This window comes from Prionailurus bengalensis, chromosome D2 (genome assembly GCF_016509475.1).
Source record: "Prionailurus bengalensis isolate Pbe53 chromosome D2, Fcat_Pben_1.1_paternal_pri, whole genome shotgun sequence".
In the NCBI taxonomy this organism is placed as follows: domain Eukaryota; kingdom Metazoa; phylum Chordata; class Mammalia; order Carnivora; family Felidae; genus Prionailurus; species Prionailurus bengalensis.
Genome location: NC_057351.1, coordinates 72725207 through 72749921, shown reverse-complemented (window position 1 = coordinate 72749921; position 24715 = coordinate 72725207). Strand labels below are relative to the sequence as shown.

Here is a 24715-nt window from a genome sequence, read left to right as displayed (position 1 = left end):
AATATTCAACATGGCTAAGAATAATCCTGGAATTAAATGGAGATTTTCATTTTTTTATAAATGCTAAAGAGAGAGAGAGAAAGAGAGAGAGAGGGATGGTATGGATTGGCTATAGATATATAATTATTTGACTAGTATTTTCCAGAAACTTTACTGTTGAGATCTTGTTATACTTACCCACATAGAGTTCATTTTTATTGATAACACAGAGTACTGCAAAATACATGTGCATTATTTTCTCAGTGTCACCTGAATAACAATTCCTGTTACTCTACTAAATAATGCTTATTCTGTTTTTTTTAATGTTTATTTTTGAGAGAGAGAGAATGATCAGGGAGCAGCAGAGAGAGAGAGAGAGAGAGAGAGAGAGGAACAGATCCCAAGCAGGCTCTGTGCTTGTCAGCATAGAGCCCAATGAGGGGCTTGAGCTCATAAACTGTGAGATCATGACCTGAGCTGAAATCAAGAGCCAGTCGCTTTATGAACTAAGCCATCCAGGTGCCCCAATAATGCTTATCCTAAATAATGCTATAGAAACACCCCCATAAGTATTTAGGGATACATGTATAAAAATGTTTTCAACTATGAAACTTTAAAAACTCTTGTTACATCCATCAGAGGGAGAAAGGCTACATAAATATGGCATCTCCATGCATTAGCAGTAAAAAAGAATGACACTGATCAGTACAAACCAACATGGGAAACGTCCATAATATTTTGCTAAGTAATAAAGCAAATTGCAGCCCAGTAAGTGCTAAACACACACACACACACACACACACACACACACACAGATACATAAACCCTGAAAGGATGCATGTCAAACTTTCAACAATGGTTACGTTGGGGGGGGGGGGGGGTTCTGGAGTAAGGTGATAAGAGAGGAGACTTTGATGTTTTACGTTTTTGTAGTGTTTGAATTTTGGATTCAGTCAACATAACCTACTCTCAAAATTTAAAAACACCTCTACACATTTGGTAAAACAAAAAATATAAATGTGTGTAAATATACACATTTATCTGTGTATCTTTCAGAGAGGTTGGGAGTGTCTGAATACCATCCTGTATTTATGCCTTCTTATAAATTGAAGGACCATCAATGTGACCTCTACATCCAACTTAACTGGATGGCTTTTTCACTGAAAAGGCAACAGCACTGATTTACTACTTCATATAAATGCATTTAGAGTCTCTCAGTAGGAGGTGTATATTAACTTTTGTGCAGTTTCCATTGCAAATATCTCTTCACAAAGCCTCACTATCTTCAAATGTTCAGAAGGACAGCCCCATGCTGTTGACTCTGCAGCTTTGTTTCTGAAATAAACTTCCTGTTGTATTAAACAGGCACAAATATTGGTTATAAAAAAATGTAAAACCTTCTAGAAAGATGTTTTGCGGGTAAGAAAAATGCCTGAAATGCTTCAAGTTGTCTGGCATGTCACTATTTGGAGCAAATAAAAAGTCATGATCAAGAGCTGTATTTTGTTGACCCTGGTGTTGGGTAATAATAAAAAAAATATTTTCTGTTGGGAGTTTGAAAGGGCCCAATATATAACATTCTTCTTTCCTCGCTGAATTCTGCCCTATTGAGAAATAAGCAAAGCAGAAGATATCGCATTTACTACGAATATGGCAGGTACTGGAGAATGTGGCTTATATCTGCAAGCAAAGGACTGACTAATATTGAGCCCCAGAATTAGACTAAGGTAATACACACACCATTAAAGGCACAACTGGATGCCATAAGCTTTCTCTTATGTAGTCCTATCACTGTGAAGCTTATGGGACAGAGGAGCAGAGTGGAACATACACTATGTGAGGTAGGCCACCTTCCAAAGAGACAGGCCAAAGAAAGGGGCTAGCTCCAGCTTACCTTGCCAAACTCACCAGTCAGACTGAGTTGCTCGTCCTCACCTTCGAAAAAGAAAGGAGGGTGTTGGGGAAAGGCTGGGGGGGTTAAACCTGTAAAAGTCAGGAGTGAAGAAAAGAATTCCATGGGGCTCTCCCAGTGGTGGGAATATACCATGCCTTTGTAAATAACATTCAAAATAGGTGAAGGACTTTATCTTCTTTGTAGTGAAAATAAAATTATATGTAGACTCAATCGCTGGAACATTTATTGAACACCATGTGCCCTTGATTGTGCCAGATGTGAGACTGATCGAAAAATGAACAGGAAGTAGAGGGAATCCTCAGTCAAGTGGGATAGGTTGACACACATAACTATCATAGAATATGATTAATGATATAACAGAATTACAAACATATTCTCTATGAACACAGAGAAAGGAAAAGTAGAGGAGAGTTTTCATAATTTATTAGAATCATTTATTCATTTATTTATTTAATGCCTACTATATGCCAAGCTCTGTACCAATGTCTTGGATTCTGAGTATGCAATGGTAAACTGAGTAGACAAGATCCCTCTTCTTGTTGAGCACATGGCAGAGAGAGATACTAACAAGATAAATCACATAAATATGTAATTACAAAATAGAATTCGTGCTATAAAGGAAAAATACAGGTTGTTATTTTTAAAAAATAACAGAGGGAGGGCTTCTCTGAGCAAACATTTCAACCGAGATCTAAAGGACAGGGTATGTTCCACCTAGGCAGGAGACAGGCAGGCAGAAGGGCTGGCAGACAACTTGGGGAGAAGGAAAGGTAGAGACAGAGGTCCTCAAATGGAAAAAAAAAAGCTTGGATTGCTTGAGGCAGCATAGTGAAGAGGGGACCATGGCTGAAAATAACATCAAGGAGATGGTCAGAGGCTATATTGTGACAAGGCCACACTAAGGACTTTAGGTTTTATTATGTTCATTATGAAGTCATTGAATGATTTTAATAAGGGGATGACATGATTCAATTTACAATGGATCAGCCTGTGCAAGAGTGGATGAGTGGGAGAGAAGAAGTAGAGAAGAAGAGAGACTTACTGTGATCCAGGTGAGAGAGGGTAGTGGCTAGAACTAGGATGTTAGCAACGGGGAGAGAAAATTGGAAGGATTCAAGAAATATTTTGCAGACAAATCAATAAAACTTGGTAATGGATTAGGGTAGGGTGAGAATGATGAGGTTTGTAAATATGTCAAAAATGCCTGCTACATTTTAGGTTTGAACAAAACCCATAAAAAATGACACGTGAGCTGGGCCTTAAGGACTAAGTTAGATTTTAGCTCATGGAGAAGAAAGATACTGAGGTGTGAAGAAGTCCTGTGGCATATTTGGAATTCCTTAAATGGTATTCTGATGCAATAGTAGTATAGGGCACAGATTACGAAGACCTTTGAACTCCACTTCCAAGTACTAACCAGGCCCAACACTGCTTAGCTTCTGAGACCAGACTAGAACAGGCATGTTTGCAGTAGTATGGTCATAGACAAAACCTTTGAACTTCTGATAAAACTTCTGTGTTTGCTTTTTTGCTTATTTAATCAGGGCAGCATCACTTCAGATCTATGATTATATCAAACTGTTGGGTATTCAGGACCGGAACTTAGGAAAGAGAGATTCAGGACAAATATTTGGAAATTATATGTGATCATTAAAACAATTACAACATACGAGCCACCCATAAAGAATACAAAGGAAGAAGACAATCAATGATTAAGCTTTAGGGATCCCCTGCATTTAAAGGACAGGTGGAAGGAAAAATGAGAAAGAAGCTTGAAAGTCACGAAATCCACATGGATAATATGAAGTCAAAATGTAATCGTAAGTAATTATATAATTATACCTAATTATAGCGCATTTCTATGTTCCAAACACTGTTCTTAATTTTTACTATACCCTTGTGAGGTAGGTGCTATTATGAACCTCATTTTATAGATCTAGAGACTGAGGTACAGACAAGTTAAATTGTTTGTCCAAGACTACTCACTTAGTAAACAGCAGAGCTGAGATTCCAAGGGGTTTGTAATCTTAATCTCTATGGTTACTGTCTCTTAAGCACCTGAGATTTATCATTTCTATCCTCCCTGAACTATATGAAAAAACAAAACAAAACAAAAGAAACAAAAATCACAACAACTAGATCAGTCATTATTGTACAACCTTCTGGGAGCTTCTTAGGGATTAACCCAACCTTTGATTTAAGTGTTAATCACAGCAATATTCTACAAGTTAGCTGACTTAACATGATCCCACACTCTTCAAAATAGAACCTTTTAAATAAATAAGCATCTTGGTATTTACAAAGAGGAAAAGATTACCTAAAGCAGAGACCATCAAACCACTGTGAATGTAAGTACCGAGTCTCTACAATAATGGATGACATCACGATAGTGTCCAACAAATAACCTGAACATGGCAGATTGACTTAAAAAAATAATTATAAAAGAATTCCAATAATGTAGACAGAATAAAATATGTATAAAAATTTCCAATTACTAAAAGTAGAAACAATAAGCTCATACAAATAAACTAACAGTAATTTTTTTTTATAATTGCTTTCTTACTGGTTCAAGTTTAATAAAAGTAGAAGTACAATTATAATAACCTTAAAATAAAACTGGTTCTCAACTGGGGACAATTTTACCCACCCCTCTCTGCCCAGGGGACATCTGGCAATATCTGGAGACATTTTTAATTGTCAAGGCTGGGGGTGGAAGGTGCTAGTGGCATCCAGTGGGCAGAGGCCAGGGATGCTATTAAACGTCTTAAATTGCATAGGACTGCCCTCTCACAACAAAGAATAACCTGGTGCAAAATGTCAACAGTGTGAAGTTTGAGAAACCCTGCCATAAATATAGCATCTATACCCATAGAAGTTAAACCTGAAAATTTAGGAAAAAGGCAACAGAATTCAGTATACATTTGAACAGAATGTTCAAATGGAACAGAATATTCCAAAGTTAGGGATAAAACCAACTTAATTTTGGCCTTCATAGTATGGAATAAATGTCATATCATTTCTTGCCATCATAAGACTCTTGTTATACTAATTATGAGACTTATGGCCTTATTTCCTAAAATCTTTACACTCAGTACTTTGACTTGGTTCTTTATACTTGAAATAACTTTTATAGAACATACCAGTTGGCAAAATAAGCTACACATATCAAACAATTTAAAGTGGGAACTGGTAAATAACTGCTAAAATGCAGAAAATGGACAGTGTATACAGACTGATGTTTCTTTCTATTCAAATTTCCTGTCACCATCTGTGAAGGAAAAAAACACTCTAACAGACTTTGTGTGTTTAATTTTAACCCAGGGCAAATTTTTATGACTGAGTGATAAACCCACAAAACTGGAGTTCACATCGGAAGTCCTTACACTACTAACCATAATGATACCAGTGGGCATTATCATTTTTAAAAGTGCAAAAAAAAAATCAATGAGCAGATTGTCATTACAGAAACGCATTCTGCATCACACATATCACCCAAGAGATTGATATTTCATGCTTATAAAACTTAACATAAAATTAAATTGCAAATATTTTCTCACAATCTACTACAAGTATGGCCTAAAGCAATACACTGCTAATATGAAGCATTTGTTCAGCTCTAGTGGACATATTTCTATATGATTTACGTAAAAGAAGACTTCATTTGCTTCTCATAGATTCAGTAATGAGGTTTCTTTCCTTATATTTAGCCTAGAAAGTATATGAACTTCTTTGAAATTAAGCCAGAAAATATAACATTGAATTATTAATAAATAATAGTAAAATTAATAAACCGAAGGTTTTCTCCTTGTGTGTATGACTGTGTTATTTCAAACGCCAGCCTTTCTTTCATTATCCAAATGCATAAAAAGCATCTAAACGTTCCATACAAAAAATACATTTCGTTCTTTCAGCACCAAACCGGTAGTAATAAATTTCAAGAAAAATAGGAATTTGTGATTTTCCCCCCTTATATCTAAAAAGATAAAAAATAATTTCAATACTTTTTTAAAAAGTTATGAATAGGGGCACCTGGGTGGCTCAGTCGGTTAAAGCGTCCAACTTCGGCTCAGGTCATGATCTCCTGGTTTGTGGGTTTGAGCCCCGCATCTGGCTCTGTGCTGACAGCTCAGAGCCTGGAACCTGCTTCAAATTGTGTGTCTCCATCTCTCTCTGCCCCTCCCGTGCTCACCTCTCTCTCTCTCTCTCTCTCAAAAATAAATGAACATAAAAAAACTAAATAAAAATAAAAAGTTACAAATAACAAAAAGGGGGGTTGTGGAACCAATACTTTGTCTTAATCTATTGGTATGTGAATAGCACTGAGTCCATGAGGCAGAAAGATAAAACTGATTTCAGGATTATCAACCTGATACCCTGTGAAACTTACATATAGTTCTTTTTAGCTAGTGAAGCGTTTTCTCATTAGCATGTTTCATAATACACATAGAAGGAATTAATGTCTTTATTTGGAACTTAAATTACACATTCAGTTTTATGCTCAAATCTCTTTGACAACTTGAAAAATTACTAGATTTTATACCAAAATGTAATAGGCAATTCTTACCTTAAGCATTCAGCATCATTTTGAGGCTTTTCATTGATTTTTACTTTTTCTGCCTCTAGGTATTTGGTAGTACAAATGGCTTCATTCTTTTTATCTTCAAAAACTAAACAGTTAAGAAAATGCTTACAATCTTTAAAAAATAAACAGAAGAGCTACCTTCATTCATTCATAAGAACAATACTCTAATTTTTGGTGCTTCATATAAAATGTATGTACTAATGATTTTTATTTTTCTACTTTAACATAGCAACTAAAGGCACAAAAAAGATCTTAACAAAATTTATGACATTAAAAATACCAGATCTAACACTAATCATTTCAGTATTTTACCTATTCTTTTTTTATACCAATAATAATACTATATCCCAATAAATTAGTACAATCTGAAAGAATATTATGACCCTGTTATGTGTATATAACTATATTAATCAGCAAAATAAACTAGCTCATAAAGATAATACCTTTAAGTTTTCTCTGCAGAGTAAATAATTCTTGTATTAATTCATCCTTTTGTGTTTGAAGTTCACTTAACTGGCCACTATTGTGTTCCATTGTCTTCATTTCTAGAAACAAATAGACAAATAAAAATCACATTTTAACTATTTAGGCTTTGCCTTAAATATGTCAGCAGGTATTAACATTGTGTGTGCGTGCACACACGTGTGTGTGTGTGTGTGTGTGCGTGTGTGTGTAGTAATAATAATAATTTAAGCATTATATGGTCAATTCTAGGCCCCAAAAGGCTTCCTCTGGCCATCTAGATACTGTTTCTAGTAAACTGACCAGGATTCATTAAGCAACAACCAGGTACAAAAGAATTCGTTGGTGGTTGGACCACCAAGAGATAATTCCAAAGAATGTAATATCACTAAGTAAAACAAGATTCCAAATAGGATAGTAAGAAAACTCTACCCTTCATAACTAAAGCATATTTAAAATAGCATTCCCCAGTACTCACTATATGGCTATAAACCTCCATAGTATTGGTAATACTATTTTTTCTACCTAGAATGCCTTTCCTCTCTCTTTTTTTTTTTCCAACGTTTATTTATTTTTGGGACAGAGAGAGACAGAGCATGAACGGGGGAGGGGCAGAGAGAGAGGGAGACACAGAATCGGAAACAGGCTCCAGGCTCTGAGCCATCAGCCCAGAGCCCGACGCGGGGCTCGAACTCACGGACCGCGAGATCGTGACCTGGCTGAAGTCGGACGCTTAACCGACTGCGCCACCCAGGCGCCCCAGCCTTTCCTCTCTTTATTCCCACAGTAAATTCCAATTCATTCTTTAAGATTCACCTAATTTTTCAAAAGGTAAACAATAAATCAGGACACAAAATTTCTAGCACACGACACTAAATTAGTAGCCAACTTCCTCAATGTACTAAGAGCTCATATAAATCAGTAAGAACAAAAGTGCAGAAAAATGAACAAAGAATATGAGCAGACTGTTCACAGGACAATAAAAATATAAGCAGTCAATAAATTCAGAGAAAGAAATTCAACATCATGCAAAAATCAAGGAAATGCTAATTAAACCAACACATAAAATAATATTTTTACCTGTCAGATTGGCAAAGATTAAGGTCAGCGATAATGCCCAGACTGGTAACGGTATAGGATAATAATATAGGAAAACAGGCACTCACTTATAGACTTGGTAGGAAAATTAATTAATTCAGTGCTTTAAGGAGTATAATTTGGCTTGAGTCCCTTAATATTTTCTTCTGATCTAGCAGTTTCTTCAGTAGATTTTGCCACACAAATATAGTCACAGAAGTATAGGGAGATATATACTCAGATAGTGAGAGGCCCTTATTGATGGTCATGCTGGTTGTTTCTTGATTTTTATTTTTATTTTGTTTTGTTTTCTTCTGAAATCACCACCAGTCCTTCTACCTGTGCACTTTCCCATCTTCTCTGGGAACTGAGACGTGCACACTGACGATGCGGAGACTGCTTGGGATTCTGTCTCTGTCTCTCTCTCTCTCTCTGTCCCTCCTGCACTCTCTGTCTCTCTGTCTCAATCAATCAATAAACGAACAAATGAATAAACAAACCTGAAAAAAAAAAGAAGTTGAGTCTAATCCCCTCCACTTGAGTGTGGGCCGACCTCAGTGATCTGTTTTGAATAAACGGAATGAGGTAGAAGTGATGCTACCCAATTCCTGAGTCTAGATCATACGATGATAGAGCTTCTCTCTTGAATTTTCAACTCTACTTCTCCATGGGTTTTGATCCATCAGCATTTAATATATTCAAATATCTCCCGTCTCCAAAAAACACTTCCCCAGTAAAAACCCTCCATTGACCTCATACCCCTCTGGGTTACTGGAGACTCTGTCTTCTCCAGAGAAACTTCGCTTCAAGGACTTGTGTGCGCTCATGATCGCCATTTCCTCTGCTGCCACTGCTCAACCCGTCTTACGACCTGGTTCTTTCTTTCTTTTTTTTTTCTTTCCTTTTCTTTCTTTCTTTCTTTCCTTTCTTTTCTTTTTCTTTCTTTCTCTTTTTCTTTCTCTTTCTTTCTTTTTCTTTCTTTTTTCTTCTTTCCTTCCTTCCTTCCTTCCTTCCTTCCTTCCTTCCTTCCTTCCTTCCTTCCTTTCTCTTTCTTTCTTTTTATGAAATTTATTGTCAAACTGGTTTCCATACAACACCCAGTGCTCATCCCAACAGGGTTTCTGCCCTTTCTTACTTCCTCCATCTGTTGCTTTCTCTAAAGCTCACCAGGGACCTCCTCTTGCTGCTTCTTAGTCCTTATGAGTGACAGTTTGGCAGCAAGTAATGTGGGTCGATCACTCCCTCAAACACTCCCTCCTGTAGGTGAATTCGTTGTCACACAGTAATGTTTCCTGCCTACCTCTCACATTGTTCTTTGCCGTTTCCTTTTCCTTGCTTTGAAAATCCTGGGTTCTATTATTTTCTTTCAATACATTTTTCCTGGGTGACGCTCAAATTTAACAGTTCCAGCCAAACCTCTCTCAGCACTTTTGACTTATAGACACAACTTTTCAACATTTACACTCAGATCTGTCACTTGGCTAATCTCTATCGGCCTCAGACTTCAGTCTGGACGTCACTTGCTCGGAGAGATCTTCCTCAACTCCTAGTTCACATTAAGTTCCCTTATTATATGTTCTCACACCATTTTGTACTTCTCCTTTTGAAGCAGTCATTAATTCATAATTATCTCTTTCATAGTGTTGGAGACAGAGCATTAAATAAAACAAAGTCCTGCCATTACAGAGTTTAAAGTCTCATGTAAAAATGTTAAAAAATACTTAGAGACAGGCTTTGTGAAAGTACAAAGACCAACAGCCTTGGTCTTTGGTCCAGGTACCATGGAGGCAAATCTATAAAATAAATTCATATTTCTGGAAGAAAGGATACAAAATACAGGGCTCCTACAGTATTTGTGGTATCAAGGACTTTTTTCTTCATCATTTTTATAGACGAATAATTTACAGAAAGTACATCCATTTACAGCATACAATTCTATGAGTTTTGGCTGTCACAATACACTCATGAAACCACCGCCACAATCAAGAAATTGTATATACACTTCCTATCAATTCCTAAAGCTTCCTCTGCTGCTTTGAAATTTATTCATTCTCACCCAGGCAACCACTGGTTGACTTGTCACATGCCTGCTTGTGTCACACACAGTTTGCATTGTACGTAGTGTGTGTTCTTCCGTATCTAGCTTCTTTCACTAACAATATCATTTTGAGATGCATCCATGATGTCTATGAGCAGATTTGTTATTTTTTACATCACTGAGTATTCCTACGGCATGGATATACCAATTTTGTTTATCCATTTACCTCCTAATGGACATTTAAGTTATGTTAAGTTTTTGGCTATTGTGAATAAAGTTACTAAAAAGTTAGTGTGGACATATGTTTCAATTTGTTGGTGTATCTAGTTGTAGGATGACCGGGTCATACAGTAAATGTATGCTTAATGTTTTAAGAAACTGCAAAATAATTTTTCAAAGTGTGTACCATTTATTTCACATTCCCATCACTACTATACGAATTCCAGATGCTCCACATTCTTGCCAACACTTGATATGACCAGTCTTTTTAATTTTAATTAAATGAATGTACAGTGATATTGCATCGTGGTTTAAATTTGTATTTTCCTGAAGACTAAAGATATTGAATATCTTTCCATATGTCATTGGTTATCAGTGTATGCCCTTTTGTGAAGTTCAAATCTCTTCCCGCTTTCATAATCAGTTGTGTTACCTTATTAACTTGTACGGGTTCATTATATTCTAGATAACAGTACAATGGCAGATATACATATTGCAAATATTTTATCCAAGCCTGTGGTTTGTCTTTTGATTTTCTTAATAGTGTTTTTTCAAATTTAAATTCAATGTAATTGTTTTTTCTTTTATGGTTCACGTTTCTGTGTCTCATCTCATTGCCTATCCCAAGATGGCAAAGATTTCCTATTATGTTTTCTTCTAGAAGTTTCATAATTTTCGCTTTCATCTTTAGGTGTATGCTCATTCTGAGTTAATTTAATATGGCGTGAAGATTTAAGAATAATTGTTTCACAACGGATGTCCAATAGTCTCAGCACCATTTACTGAAAAGACTGTCCTTTCTCCCTGGAATTGCCATGCTACCTTTGTTGAAAATCAATTGACCCTACATGCAGAAGGCTATTTCTGGACTCCTTCATTCCAGTGGTACATATGTGCCTATTTTTAAGCCAATGACACATTATCTTGGTTACTATACCTTTTTAGCAAAATTTGAAATCAGGGAGTATAGATCCCTAAATTTTGTTCTTTTAAAAAATTGTTTTGGCTCTCCTAAGTAATTTGCATTTCCATATAAACATTAGAATCAGCATTCAAGGCATAATAAAATTTGATGGGATTTTTACTGAGATTCTCTTGAACCTATGATCAATTTGAAGAGAACTGTTCTATTAACAAAATTGAGTTTTCTAATCCATGAACATGATAGATGTATTTATTTAGGTCTTCCTTAATTTCTATCAGCAGTGCTCTGTGGTTTACAGTGTAGAAATCCCTGATGTCTTTTGTTAAATTTGTTTCTATTTTGTTTTCTTGATTCTGTTTAAATGGTATTTTTATTCCACTTTTCAATTGTTTGCTGTTAGTATGTAAAAATTCAAGTGATTTAAAAACATATACCTTGTAGTCTATAACCTTATTATATTAACTTACTAATTTTGGTAATTATTTTGTAAATTCCTTATAATTTTCTATATAATCATGTAACCTTAAATAGAGGCAATTTTATTTTTATATTTTCTGATCTTTATACCTTTCCTTCTTCTTGCCTCATTGAAATGGTTAAAATTATTAGGACATCCAGGGCCATATTGAATAGAAGTGATAAGAATGGGCATCCTCACTTTATTCTCAATCTTTGTGGAAAAGTATTTAATATGTCACCATTATGTATAATATTGGTGTTCAATATTTCATCATTAAGTGTAATAGTAGCTGTAGGCTTTTCATACAGGTTCTTTATTAGGTTGAGAAAGTTCCCTTCTATTCCTGGTTTTCTTAGAGTTATAAAGGACTGTAATGATCCATTTACCAGTCCCCCTTTCCAGTCCTTTGCTATAGCTGTCACATATGCAAGTGACACACATGTATACAAATCGTCTCTACATACATTATAAATTCCACAAGATGATATATTATTTGCTTTAAGCAATCATATGCATTTTTTAAAATCAAGAGAAAAAATAGGTATTTATATTTATCTTTATATTTGCAATTTCTGATTATTTTAATTCATTATGATCTGAGTTTCTCTCTAGTGTCATTTTTGCTTCTACTTAGAGGACTTCCTTTAGCATATCTTGTTGAATCATGATGGCATTGGATTCCCTTAATTTTTATTTATCTGAAAATGTCTTTATTGTAACTTCACTTTTGAAGGATATTTTCACTGGATAGAGAAAATTTTCTTTCAATATTTTCAAGATGTTATTCCACTGTCTGCTTGACTTCATCATTTCTACTGACAGGTACATAGTCATTAGATTTATTGTTCTCTGTTTTCAAGATTTTCTCTTTATCTTTGGCTTTTGAACTGTTTGACTATTATTATGTGACCAGGCCTGGATTTCTTTGAATTTATCCAGTTTGGGTTTGCTATTTTCTCGAATATGTAAATTACTGTCTGTTAGAAAATTTAAGAAATTTTCTGCCATGATTTCTTCAAATATATTTTCTGCTAATTCTCTCTCTTCTCCTTCAGAGACTCCAATTACATGAATGTTAGACCTTTTAAAACTGTCCCACAGGTCCCTAAGTTTCTATTTTTTTTTGTTTCATTTTAATTTTTCTTTGCTTTTCCAGATTGGACAATTTCTATCAATCTATCTTCATGTTCACTGGTTCTTCTATAAGCTCCATTCTGCTATTAAGCTCATTTAGAGACATTTTTTTAGGTAATATTATCCTCATTATATCATTTTTATTTTCTATTTTTATTTTTTAAATTAATTTATTGAAATTCAAGTTAGCTAACATGCCATGTAGTATTGGTTTCAGGGGTAGAACCTGTGATTCATCATTTACATTTAACACCCAGTGCTCATCCCAACAAGTGCCCTCCTTCATGCCCATCACCCATTTAGCTCATCCACCCACCCACCTCCCTCCAGCAACCCTCAGTTTGTTCTGTGTATTTAAGGCTCTGGTATGGTTTGCCTCCCTCTTTCTTTTTTTTTTTTTTCAAGTTTATTTATTTATCCTGGGGGGGAGGGGCAGAGACAGAAAGGGAGAGAGAGAGAATCTTAGGCAGGCTTTGCACTGCCAGCACAGAGCCCAGCACAGGGCTCAAACCATGAACCCTGAGATCATGAACTGAGCCAAAATCAAGAGTCAGATGCTTAACCAACTGAGTCTCCCAGGCGCCCCCTTCCTCACTACTTTTATCTTATTTTTCTTTTCTCTCTCCTATGTTCACCTGTTTTGTTTCTTAAATTCCACATATGAGTGCAATCATATGATGTTTGTCTTTCTCTGACTTAATTTCACTTAGCATAATTTGTTCTAGTTCCATCCATGCTGTTGAAAATGGCAAGATTTCATTTTTTTTATATATGAGTAATATTCCATTGTACATACATAACATGTCTTCTTTATTGATTCATCAGTCAATGTATATTTGGGCTTTTCACATAATTTGGCTATTGTTGATACTGCTGCTATAAATATTGAGGTGCATGTGCCCTTTCGAATCAGCACTTTTGTATCCATTGTATACCTCGTAGTGCAATTGCTGTGTCATAGGGTATTTCTATTTTTAACTTTTTGAGGAACATTCATAATGTTTTCCAGAGTGGCTGCACCACTTTGCATTCCCACCAAAAGTGCAAAAATGTTCCCCTTTCTCTGCATCCTGGCCAACGTCTGTTGTTTCCTGAGTTCCTGATGTGAGCCATTCTGACAGGTGTGAGGTGGTATCTCATTGTGATTTTGATTTGTATTTCCCTGATGATGAGTAATGTTGAGCACCTTTTCATGTGTCTGTTAGCTATCTGGATTTCTTCTTTGGGAAAGTGTCTATTCATGTCGTCTGTTCTTTACTGGATTATTTGTTCTTTGGGTGTTGAGTTTGATACGTTCTTTATAGATTTTGGATACTAACCCTTTACCCAATATGTCATTTGCAAATATCTCCTCCCATCCTGTCAGTTGCATGTTAGTTTTGTTGATTGTTTTCTTCACTGTGCATTAGCTTTTAATCTTGAGGAGGTCCCAATAACTCAGTTTTGCTTCTTGAGACATGACTAGTAAGAAGTTACTGTGCCAAGGTCAGAGAGGTTGCTGCCTGTTTTCTCCTGCATGATTTTGATGATTTCCTGTCTTACAGTTAGGACTTTTATCCATTTTTAATTTATTTTTGTGTATGGTGTAAAAAAGTTGTCTAGTTTCATTATTCTGCATGTCACTGTCCAGTTTTCCCAGCATAATTTGCTGAAGAGACCATCTTTTTTCCATTGGCTATCTTTCCTGCTTTGTCAAAGATTAGTTGGCCATACATTTATGGGTCTATTTCTGGGTTCTCGCTTCTGTTCTATTGATTTATTTGTCTGTTCTTGTGCCAGTACCATACTATCTTGATGATTACAGCTTTGTAATACAGCTTGACGTCTGGAATTATGATGCGTCCAGCTTTGGTTTTCTTTTTCAACAATACTCTGACTATTCAGGTCTTTTCTGGTTCCATACAAATTTTAGAATTGTTTGTTCTAGTTCTGTGAAGAATTCTGGTGTTATTTTGATAGGGATTTCACTGAATGTATAGATTACTTTGGATAGTATAGACATTTTACCAATACTTGTTCTTCCAATCCATGAGTATGTAATGTTTTTCTACTTCTTTGTGTCTTCTTCAATTTCTTTCACAAGCTTTCTATAGTTTTCAGCATACAAATCTTTTACCTCTTTGATTAGGTTTATTCCTAGTTATCTTATGGTTTTAGTGCAATTGTAAATGGGATCGATTCCTTAATTTCTGTTTCTGCTGCTTCATTATTGGTGTATAGAAACGCAACCAATTTCTGTACATTAATTTTGTATCCTGAGACTTTGGTGAATTCATGTATCAGTTCTAGCAGTTTTTTGGTGGTCTTTTGGGTTTCCCATGTAGAGTATCATGTCATCTGCAAAAAGTGAAAGTTTGACTTCTTCTTTGCCAATTTGTATGTCTTTTATTTCTTTTTGTGGTCTGACTGCTGAGGCTAGGACTGCCAGTACTATGTTGAAAAAGACTGGTGAGAGTGGACATCCTTGTTGTGTTCCTGACCTTAGGGGGAAAGCTCTCAATCTTCTCCACTGAGGATGATATTAGCTGTGGGTCTTTCATATATGGCCTTTATGATGTGGATACATGTTTCTTCTATCCTTTCTTGAAGTTTTTTATCAAGAAAGGATGCTGTATTTTGTCAAATGTTTTTTCTGCATCTATTGAGAGGTTCCTATGGTTCTTATCCTTTCTTATTAACGTAGTACATCATGTTGATTGATTTGTGAATATTGAATGAGCTCTGCAGCCCAGGAATGAATCCCACTTGATCATGGTGAATAATTCTTTTAATGCACTGTGGAATTTGATTTGCTGGTATCTTGTTGAGAATTTTTTCATACAGATTCATCAGGGATATTGGCCTGTAATTCTCTTTTTAGTGGAGTCTTTATCTAGTTTTGGAATCGAGGAAAAGCTGGCTTTATAGAATCAGTTTGGAAACTTTCTTTCCATTTCTTTTTTCTTTTCTTTTCTTTCTTTCTTTCTTTCTTTCATTCTTTCTTTCTTCTTCTTTTTTTTTTTTGGAACAGTTTGAGAAGAATAGGTATTAACTCTTCTTTAAATGTCCGGTAAAATTCCCCTGGGAAGCCATCTGGTCCAGGACTCTTGTTTATTGGGAGATCTTTGAATTTTGATTGAATTTCTTTGTTGGGTATGGGTCTGTTCAAATTTTCCATTTCTTCCTGTTTGTTTTAGTAGTTTGTATGTTTCTAGGAATGTGTCCATTTCTTCCAGATTGCCCAGTTTGTTTGCATATAATTTTTCACAGTATTCTCTTAAAATTGTGTTTCTGTGGTGTTGGTTGTGATCTCTCCTCTTTCAGTCATGATTTTATCTATTTAGGTCCTTGCTTTTTGATAAGTCTGGCTAGGGGTTTATCAATTTTGTTTACTTTTCAAAGAACCAGCTCATAGTTTCATGACCTGTTTTGCTAGTTGTTTTTGTTTGTTTGTTTCTATCATTTATTTCTGCTCTGATCTTTATTATTCCCCCCCCCTTTTTTTTGCTGTATTTAGGCTTTAGTTGCTGTTCCTTTCTGAGCTCCTATAGGTGTAAGGTTAGATTTTGTATTTGGGACCTTTCTTGCTTCTTGAGATAGGCCTGAATTGCAATATACTTTCCTCTGAGGACTGTCTTTGCTGCATCCCAAAGTGTTTAAACTGTCATTTTTCATTTTCATTTGCTTCCAGGTATTTTTTTTTTAATTTCTTTAATTTCCTGGTTAACACCTTCATTCTTTAGTAGGATGTTCTTTAACCTCTGTGTATTTGAGGGCTTTCTAAATTATTTCTTGTGGTTGATTTCAAGTTTCATAGTGTTGTGATCTGAAAATATGCATAGTGTGATCTCAATCTTTTTGTACCTGTTGAGGGCTGATTTGTGATCCAGTATGTGATCTATTTTGGAGAATGTTCCATGGGCACTCAAGAAGAATGTGTATTCTGCTGCTTTAGAATGAAATGGTTTGAATACCTGTTAAGTCAATCTGGTCTGGTGTGTCATTCAAAGTCATTGTTTGGCTTGGATGATCGGTCCATTGTTGTAAATGGGACATTAAAGTCTCCTACTATTATGGTGTTATTATCAATGCCCTTATGTTTGTTGTTAACTGATTTATGTATTTGGGTTCTCTAAGTTGGAGGCATAAATACTTAAAATTGTGAGATCTTCTTGATGGATAGATGCCTTAATTATATAATGCCCTTCTTCATCTTTTGTTACAGTCTTTAATATATAGTTGACTGGTAGATGTTTTTCCATCCCTTCACTTTCCATCTGCACATGTCTTTAGGTCTAAAATGAATCTCTTGTAGGCAGCATATAGATGGATCTTATTTATTGTTTGTTTGTTTTTGTTTTTTTACATTCTGATATCCTATGTCTTTTCACTGCAGCATTTAGTCTATTTATATTCAGAGTGATAATGAAAGATAAGAATTTAGTGCCATTGTGTTACCTGTAGAGTTGGTGTTTCTGGTGATGTTCTCTGGTCCTTTGAAGTATCTGTTGCTTTGGTCTTTTTTTTCTCCACTCAAAGAGTCCCCCCCAAAATTTCTTGTAGGGCTGGTTTAGTGGTCATGAACTCCTTTAGTTTTTGTTTGTTTGGGAAACTCTTTATCTCTCCTTCTATTCTGAATGACAGCCTTGCTGAGTTAAGAATTCTTGGCTGCGTATTTTCCTAATTTAGCACATTTAATGTTTCCTGCCACTCCCTTCTGGCCTGACAAGTTTCAGTGGTCTGCTAACTTTATGGGTCTACCCTTGTAGGTTAAGGACCTTTTGTCCTTAGCTGCTTTCAGACTTCTCTCTTTATCTTTGTATTTTGCAAGTTTCACTATGATATATCATGGTGTTGACTTGTTTTTGTTGGTTTTGGGGGTAGTTCTCTGTGTCTCTTGGACCTGAATACCTGTTTCCTCCCCCAGATTAGGAAAGTTCTCAGCTATAATTTGTTCAAATAAACCTTATGCCTCCTTTTACCACCATTCCTCTTTTGGGATTCCTATGATATGGATATTGTTTAATTTTATGGAATCACTAAGTTCTCTAAATCACCCCTCATGGTAATAGTTTCCTTTCCCTTTTCTTTTTAGCTCCATTATTTTCCACAATTTTATCTTCTGTATCACTTATTCTCTGCTGTTTCTTCAACCCTCATTGTGACTGTATCCAGTTGGTTTTGCATCTCAGCTATAGCATTTCTGATTTCAGCTATTAGGTCTGTGATCTCTGCAGCAAGGGTTTCTCTGGTGTCTTCTATGTTTTTTTTTTCTCAAGCCCAGCTAGTAGTTATGAGTATTGTTCTAAATTCTTGTTCAGATATATTGCTTATGTCTGTTCTGAGCAAGTCTCTCGCTGTAATTTCTTCTTGACCTTTCTTTTGGGGAGACTTCTTCTGTCTTGTCATTTGGCTACGTTTCTGTCTTCTACATGTTTTAAATGCTTGTTGTATTTCCTGAACCTGAGAGTAATGCTATATTCAAAAGGGCTCATACACTTCAGGACCTGGCACTTCAGGAAGTGTTTCTGATGTAAGCTGTGTGCACTGTGCTGTTGTGCTTTGCCTGCTTTTTCCCACTGGCCAGTACTCCACAGAGTTCTTCCTTACTTGCTGTGTGGGGTGTTTGGACCTTTAGGTGAGCTTTGATTTGGTCATTAAAATGTGCTTTAATTTGTGTGGAAAAAAACAGAAAGAAAACCCTGATCCCCAAAAAAGACAAAAGGAAAGGGAACAACAACAACAACAAAACGTAAAAACAACAACAACAACAACAACAACAAACTATAAGGCTGATTCCAAAGAAAAAGAAGGGGGGGGGGTAAGAAAAGAAGAAAAGAAAAAAAGAAAGAAAAAAAAAGCTTGATCCTAAAAAAAGAGAAGGAAATTTAAAAAACAAACAAGACACATGAACCTGATTCCAAATGAAAAAAAAAGAAGAAGAAAGAATAAAAGTAAGTCTGATCCTGTTTCCACCAGAACTGCAGATGCTGTTTTGAAGCATTCGATTTTCAGTATACTTGGTTCACACAGGGTGCTGGCTGCTCTGGTCTTCTGGAAGAGAAGCCTGCTGCATTGGCTCAGCATCAGTCTTACCTCAGTGAATAAGTGGTTGCCAGGCATAGGGGGACAGGGTTTGGTGTAAGTGGGTCCCACCTCCACTGGGGGCCACTGTGTTGCACTCTGAAGTCCCATCTTGTTGATAATGGGGGCGGGGGGAATGGCACCACCTCAATCTCTCATCCCTTGGCTGGAGATGTCACACCCCCTACTGTTCAGGCAGCCCTCACAGAATTGTGAGGGCAGTCGACTCACCCTGCACCACAACTCTCCTGCATCTTTTCTTTGGTGTGAGGCTGGGATTCAAAACTCAAGTCTTAAAGTCCCTGGCTCTTCAGACCCAGCCCCCTTCTCTAGAATAGAGTTTCTCCACACTCTGAAGTTCTTTGCCCCTGAAAATCAGGCCCACACCTGTGCAATCTGTGGAATCTATGGCATAGCACTGCTAAAAGCAGCAAAGGTTGTATTCCCTCTGGGTGCACCTCTGTCCCCTACTGTTAAAAGGCCTTTTGCTGGCACCTTCAGGGTCTTTTGTCCTTGGGGAGGCAATATACCCTCTTCCAAAAGTACTCCAGGAAGGGAAAGTTCTCTCTTAATGCACCCCAGAGATCTCTACACCATGCTTTGCAGTCTGGGGCCGGCTCCCTCCCCGCAGGAGCTTGCACCACAGCTCCACTCTGGAGAAAGGCACTTCCAAAGCCTCAGAGTTTGAGCTCTGAAGACCGTTTGCAAAAAGAACCCTGCAACACTCAGTACTTCTCACTCCCCAGTCTGTTGTCCACAGAGGTTTTCCTCTTGTGCAAACTGATGCCGCACTCTCTTAACCCCTCTTAGTCTCCCTTTTGTCTCTCCATGAAAAGGGTTCAGGACTGCTGTTTTCCTCTCCCCCCAATTCACTTCTATGTACCTCGCAACTACCACACTGTCTCCCTCCAACCTTGGAGATCCTTCTGCCAGTCTGCAGATCGACTTCCTGGGTGTTCTAAGTGATCTGACCTCAACACAGCTGAATTTGAGGGACTAGGAAAGTCCAGGGTCCCCCTACTTCTCCACCATCTTAACTCCTCATTTATCAGTGACATTTTTATTTCAGATAATGTATTGTGACATTCTAAAATGTTCTTTTTTTTACATTTTCTATTTCTCCACTGAGATTACCTGTCTTTTCATCTATTGCAAGTACATTTTCCTTTATTCATTGAGCATAGCTCAATAATAGCTGCTATAAAATATTTGATAATTCCAATATCTAGATCACTGTGAGTTTGGCATCTCATGGTTTTCTTCTGATACTAGGTCACATTTCACTGATTCTTCAGAGGTCGAGTGATTTTGGATTGCATCCTGAACATTGTGAATATCATATTGTGGAGACTTCTGATTTGTTTTGATAATAGCCATCCTAATAGGCGTGAAGTGGTATCTCATTATGGTTTTGATTTCCATTTCTCTAATGACTAGTCATGTTGAGCATCTTTTCATGTGTGTATTGGCCATATCTTTGGAGAAATGTTTATTCAAGTCCTGTGCCCATTTTTTAATTGAGTTATTTTCCTAGTGTTGAGCTGTAGTTCTTCATATATTCTGGACACTAGGGGCACCTGGCAGACTCAGTTGATACAGCATGTAACTCTTGATCTCGGGGTCAGGAGTTTGAGCCCCACATTGGGTGCAGAGACTACTTAAAAATATTCTGGATGTTGATCCCTTATCAAAGATGGGATTTGCAAATATTTTCTTCCATAAGGAAACACAACCCATTATTTCGGAGAGCTTTGTTTTTATTCTCTTGATAGTGTCTTCTGATATACAAAAGATCTTTATTTTAATGAAATACAACCTATGTATTTTTTTCTTTTGTTGCCTGTATTTTTGGTATCCAAGAAATCATCTCCAATTCCAATATGACGAAGTGTTTCCTATATGATTTCTTCTAAAACGTTTATTGTTTTACTTCATAAGCTTAAGACTTTGGTCCATTTTAGCTAATTTTTGTATATTGTGTAAGGAAAGGGCCTAACTTCATCTTTTGCATGGGGTATCTAGTTTTCCCTGTACCATTTCTTGAAAAGACTGTACTTTTCCATTGAATAGTCTTGGCACTCTTATTAAAAGTAATTTCACCACATACATGAGGGTTGATATTTGAGTTCTCTATTCTATCCCGTTTTTCTATATGTCTGTCCTTATTCTAGTACCACCGTTTTGATTGCTGCAGCACTTTAGTAAGTTGTGAAATCAGAAAGTGTGAATCCTCCAACTTTATTCTTCATTTTTCTTTTTCAAGACAGTTTTGGCTTTTTGGGATTCTTTAGGAATCTATATGAATTTTACAATGGGTTTTTCTATTCACGAAAATAATGCTGTTGGAATTTTGCTAGGGATTACATTGAATCTATACATCAGTTTGGGTAATAATGTCATTTAACAATGTTAAGTTTTCCGATCCATGATATGGGATGTCTTTCCATTTACTTAGGACTTAATTCCTTTGAGCAAAGTTTTATATGGTTTTCAGCGCACAAGTCTTTCACCTCTTTGGTTAAATTTCACCTCCTAAGTATTTATTCTTTTGGATTTATTATAAATGGAATTTTAAAAAATTGTCCTTTTTGGATCATTTATTGCTCAAACATAGAAATGCAACTTACTTTTCTGTGTTGATTTTGCATACTTCAACTTTGCTGTATTTATTTATTAGCTCTAGCAGGTTTTTTTTTTTGTGTGTGTGTGGTATCCCTAGTTGTTCTATATATACGAGCATATCATCTGGGCACAGACAACATTTTACTTCTTGCTTTCCAATTTGGATGCCTTTCATTTCCTTTTCTTGCCTAGTTGATTCGGCTAAAATTCCTAGTATTATGTTGAATAGAACTGGCGATATCTATTACTTCTCACAGAAAGTTAGAGTATGTATCTATTTAACTTTATATTCTACACTTGTAGTTATTGAATAGTACACATCAATATCACCTAAGGGACTTATAAAAAAGTTATATTCCCTATCCTCTCCCACAAAGATTCTGAATCAATAGGTCTGGGATGAGATTCAAACATTTAATATTTTTTAAAGCTTCCCAGATGTGTGCCTCTGTCTCTACCCAAAGTAATTCATCTCTGAGAACCTTATTTCCTTCATCTATAAAATGAGATTAAAAAGTATAATCACCACATTTTCTGAGGGCTTAACTATGTGCCAGGCAGCATTCTATGTGCTTCAGTATTATTTCATTGAATTCTCACAACAATCTTTGTTAAAGTCATTACTACTAACCCCCATCTTTACAGATGAGGAGGCTGAGCCAAAGAAATGTTAAATATGTTGCCCCAAATCACACAATTATTAAATGGTGAAATTAAGATTTAAATTAAATCAACATAACATTAGCATTTATAATCTTTAGGATGATGATGATTGTTATATAGTATAAGCCCAATAAATAGTAATTAAAATAATAGTTATCACATGCAAAGAAAATAATAAATTATTCATACTGATAGCTCCAAGTCAATAAAAAAGTTAAATGTGTTTATTATTCTCCACCTACTAAAGCCATCAAAGTAAGAGTACATTTTAGAAAGGCTTCCATTAAAAACTAATTTCCCATTGAATATCATTTATATTTTCATTCTCTATTTCCTCAATTCCCATTGACTCCAATCTCTTACTACCAGTCTTCCTCTACTGCTCTACTCCACGATACTGCTCTTGACATCTGATCGTCAGATTAACATCCTATTTTGATTTCCACTAATTTGAGGAAAACATTTTTTGCTTTTGGTTTCCAAAATATTACTCTCTGCTGGTTCTCCTCTTGCCGTCTTTGACTACTCTGTCTCATTCTTCTTTCTTTTCCTAAATGTTATGCTTTCCCAGTTTCTGGCTTTGGTCTTCACTCCTCATCTATGTTCTCTCTACATACTTTCTCTGAATGAGGTCACAAACTCCTCTGGATTCAGTCCCAAGCCTAATACTCTAGCTCTGATCTTTTACTAGCTTCACAACCAAATTTTCCCTTGCCACTTGGGCATCTCCCCCTGTATATTTCATAGATATCTCCAACTAAAAATGCCTGAAACAAAACTCAATCTTTTTGTCCAGAAAAGGCTATAGTTCCAACAGGCTTCTTTCTCTACCTCTGCTCTTCCTCCTGGTACCATATTGTACCCAATCTCTGAAGTTTGAAAACTATGATTCATCCCTGACTTCCTCTATTTCTATTCACATTTATCAGTGATAAAGTCCTGTCATTATTCCTACACATCTCTTTAATTCACACTCTCTTCTCCTTGGCAATGACTTTAGCTCAGAATCTTATCACAGACTGCAATAACCATATAATGTTCCTGAAATGAAATTCTCCCCACTCCACTGTGTCACCTTGTTTCCTAGTTTAAATTGTACTGATGGTAAATGAGGATCACTGCACCAGTCCTATCCCTATGATAGCGTCTATCACATTGCACTATAAATATCTGCTTCCATATTTGATTGTTCCACTTTTTAGTTTTATATCCTGATGACCTAGAACAGTGCCTATCACGCAACAGAGAGTAAATAGATATTTGCTTCTTGAATGAATGACTAAATGCTCTTGTCACACTTACTTCTAAAGAACGTGGGACTGCGCGATAAAAGATACACTTTCATTAGGAGAATTAAGAAAAAGGTAAAGGAACAGCTATGAAATAACCCAAATTGCTTGTGAAAAAGTTAAATTTCTAGAAAATCCGTTGATGCAAAATAACTTAGTTTCGTTAGTGGCAGATAGATAAATGAGGTGGTACTTTGTACTCTTACCTCTTTTCAAAATGTTTGCCTGGTTTTCTAAGTCAGATATTTCAATCTGGACATTTTCTTTTATCAACAGCTCTCTTTTCTTTGTTACTTCATACTCATTATTGAAGTCTGTAATTTCCTTAATAAATTTTTCCTCCTCTTCTATCACTTTTTTCTTTGTAGCCTCCTAAAAAACAGAAACAAAAGACCAAATATAGATGTTAATTTGTAACAATATTTTCTTTAGTGATTTACAGTGCAGTCATTTGGAATTATTAACAACAAAAATATATAATTGTATATCCTGGTATTATTACAAAGTGCTTTACTCCTCTAGCAATATTAATAAAAGAGCTGAAGCTATTACATAATGACAACCAACTATTCCCATGTGGAAGTTTTATCCTTAATGTTTTGGGAGTATTACTGATGTAGAAATTCTACTATTTATCTTTGTATCTGTGTTTGTGTATTAAGCTTAGAGCCGTACGTGCCATTCTGTCACTGCAATGTGAAATTGGGTAAAATAACTAAATGTCCAAACTTGAAAATAAAAATCTATACTCAAAGGAATAACCGCTAAAGAAAAAAGACAAATAAACAAACAAGGAAATCCAAAGAACCCTTTTAAAATATAGGTAAAGAAGGTAAAATTCTATATTTATTTCCAATTCAGTTCTATGAAATAGCTTACATTCTATGAAACATCAACATGAAGAAGAAGTAAGAATTTCCAAGAACTCTGGGCAATGCTAGAACCTAAATATTATTGTATTTTTCTATTTTTTTCAAAGAAATGTCCACTGATTGTGAACTGCATTGAGAAACTGGCCATATCATATGTAACCACCAAGTCTGTTGATTATGAAATCAGATAAATATTTTTAGTATTTCTAAAATATTTTCTTTTGAAATGTCAATTAACTATAAGTCACATTCCTAAACTGGCCCTGTCATTTAAAACTACTGAGTCTATTGGTTCTGACTTAAGATAAAAAGATAAAAACTATCTTTTCACCAACATCCGTAATATGACTAAAGTGTGAACCTCTCTGTCTTTCAAAAGCATTAAAACCAAGGTCTCAAAGCCTGAGCAATTCAA

General features: G+C 35.8%; 1 protein-coding gene across 1 annotated transcript in view; it reads right to left on the bottom strand.

The window, feature by feature from the left end:
* Positions 1-24715, bottom strand: part of CCDC172 (coiled-coil domain containing 172) — a 59449-nt gene that overhangs the window by 9835 nt on the left and 24899 nt on the right. The window contains exons 4-6 of the mRNA XM_043597651.1: positions 23635-23800; positions 6920-7021; positions 6459-6561 (exon numbers count right to left, since the gene is read on the bottom strand). Of these exons, the coding sequence (XP_043453586.1) occupies positions 6459-6561; positions 6920-7021; positions 23635-23800 (371 nt within the window). The remainder of the gene's footprint in view (positions 1-6458; positions 6562-6919; positions 7022-23634; positions 23801-24715) is intronic.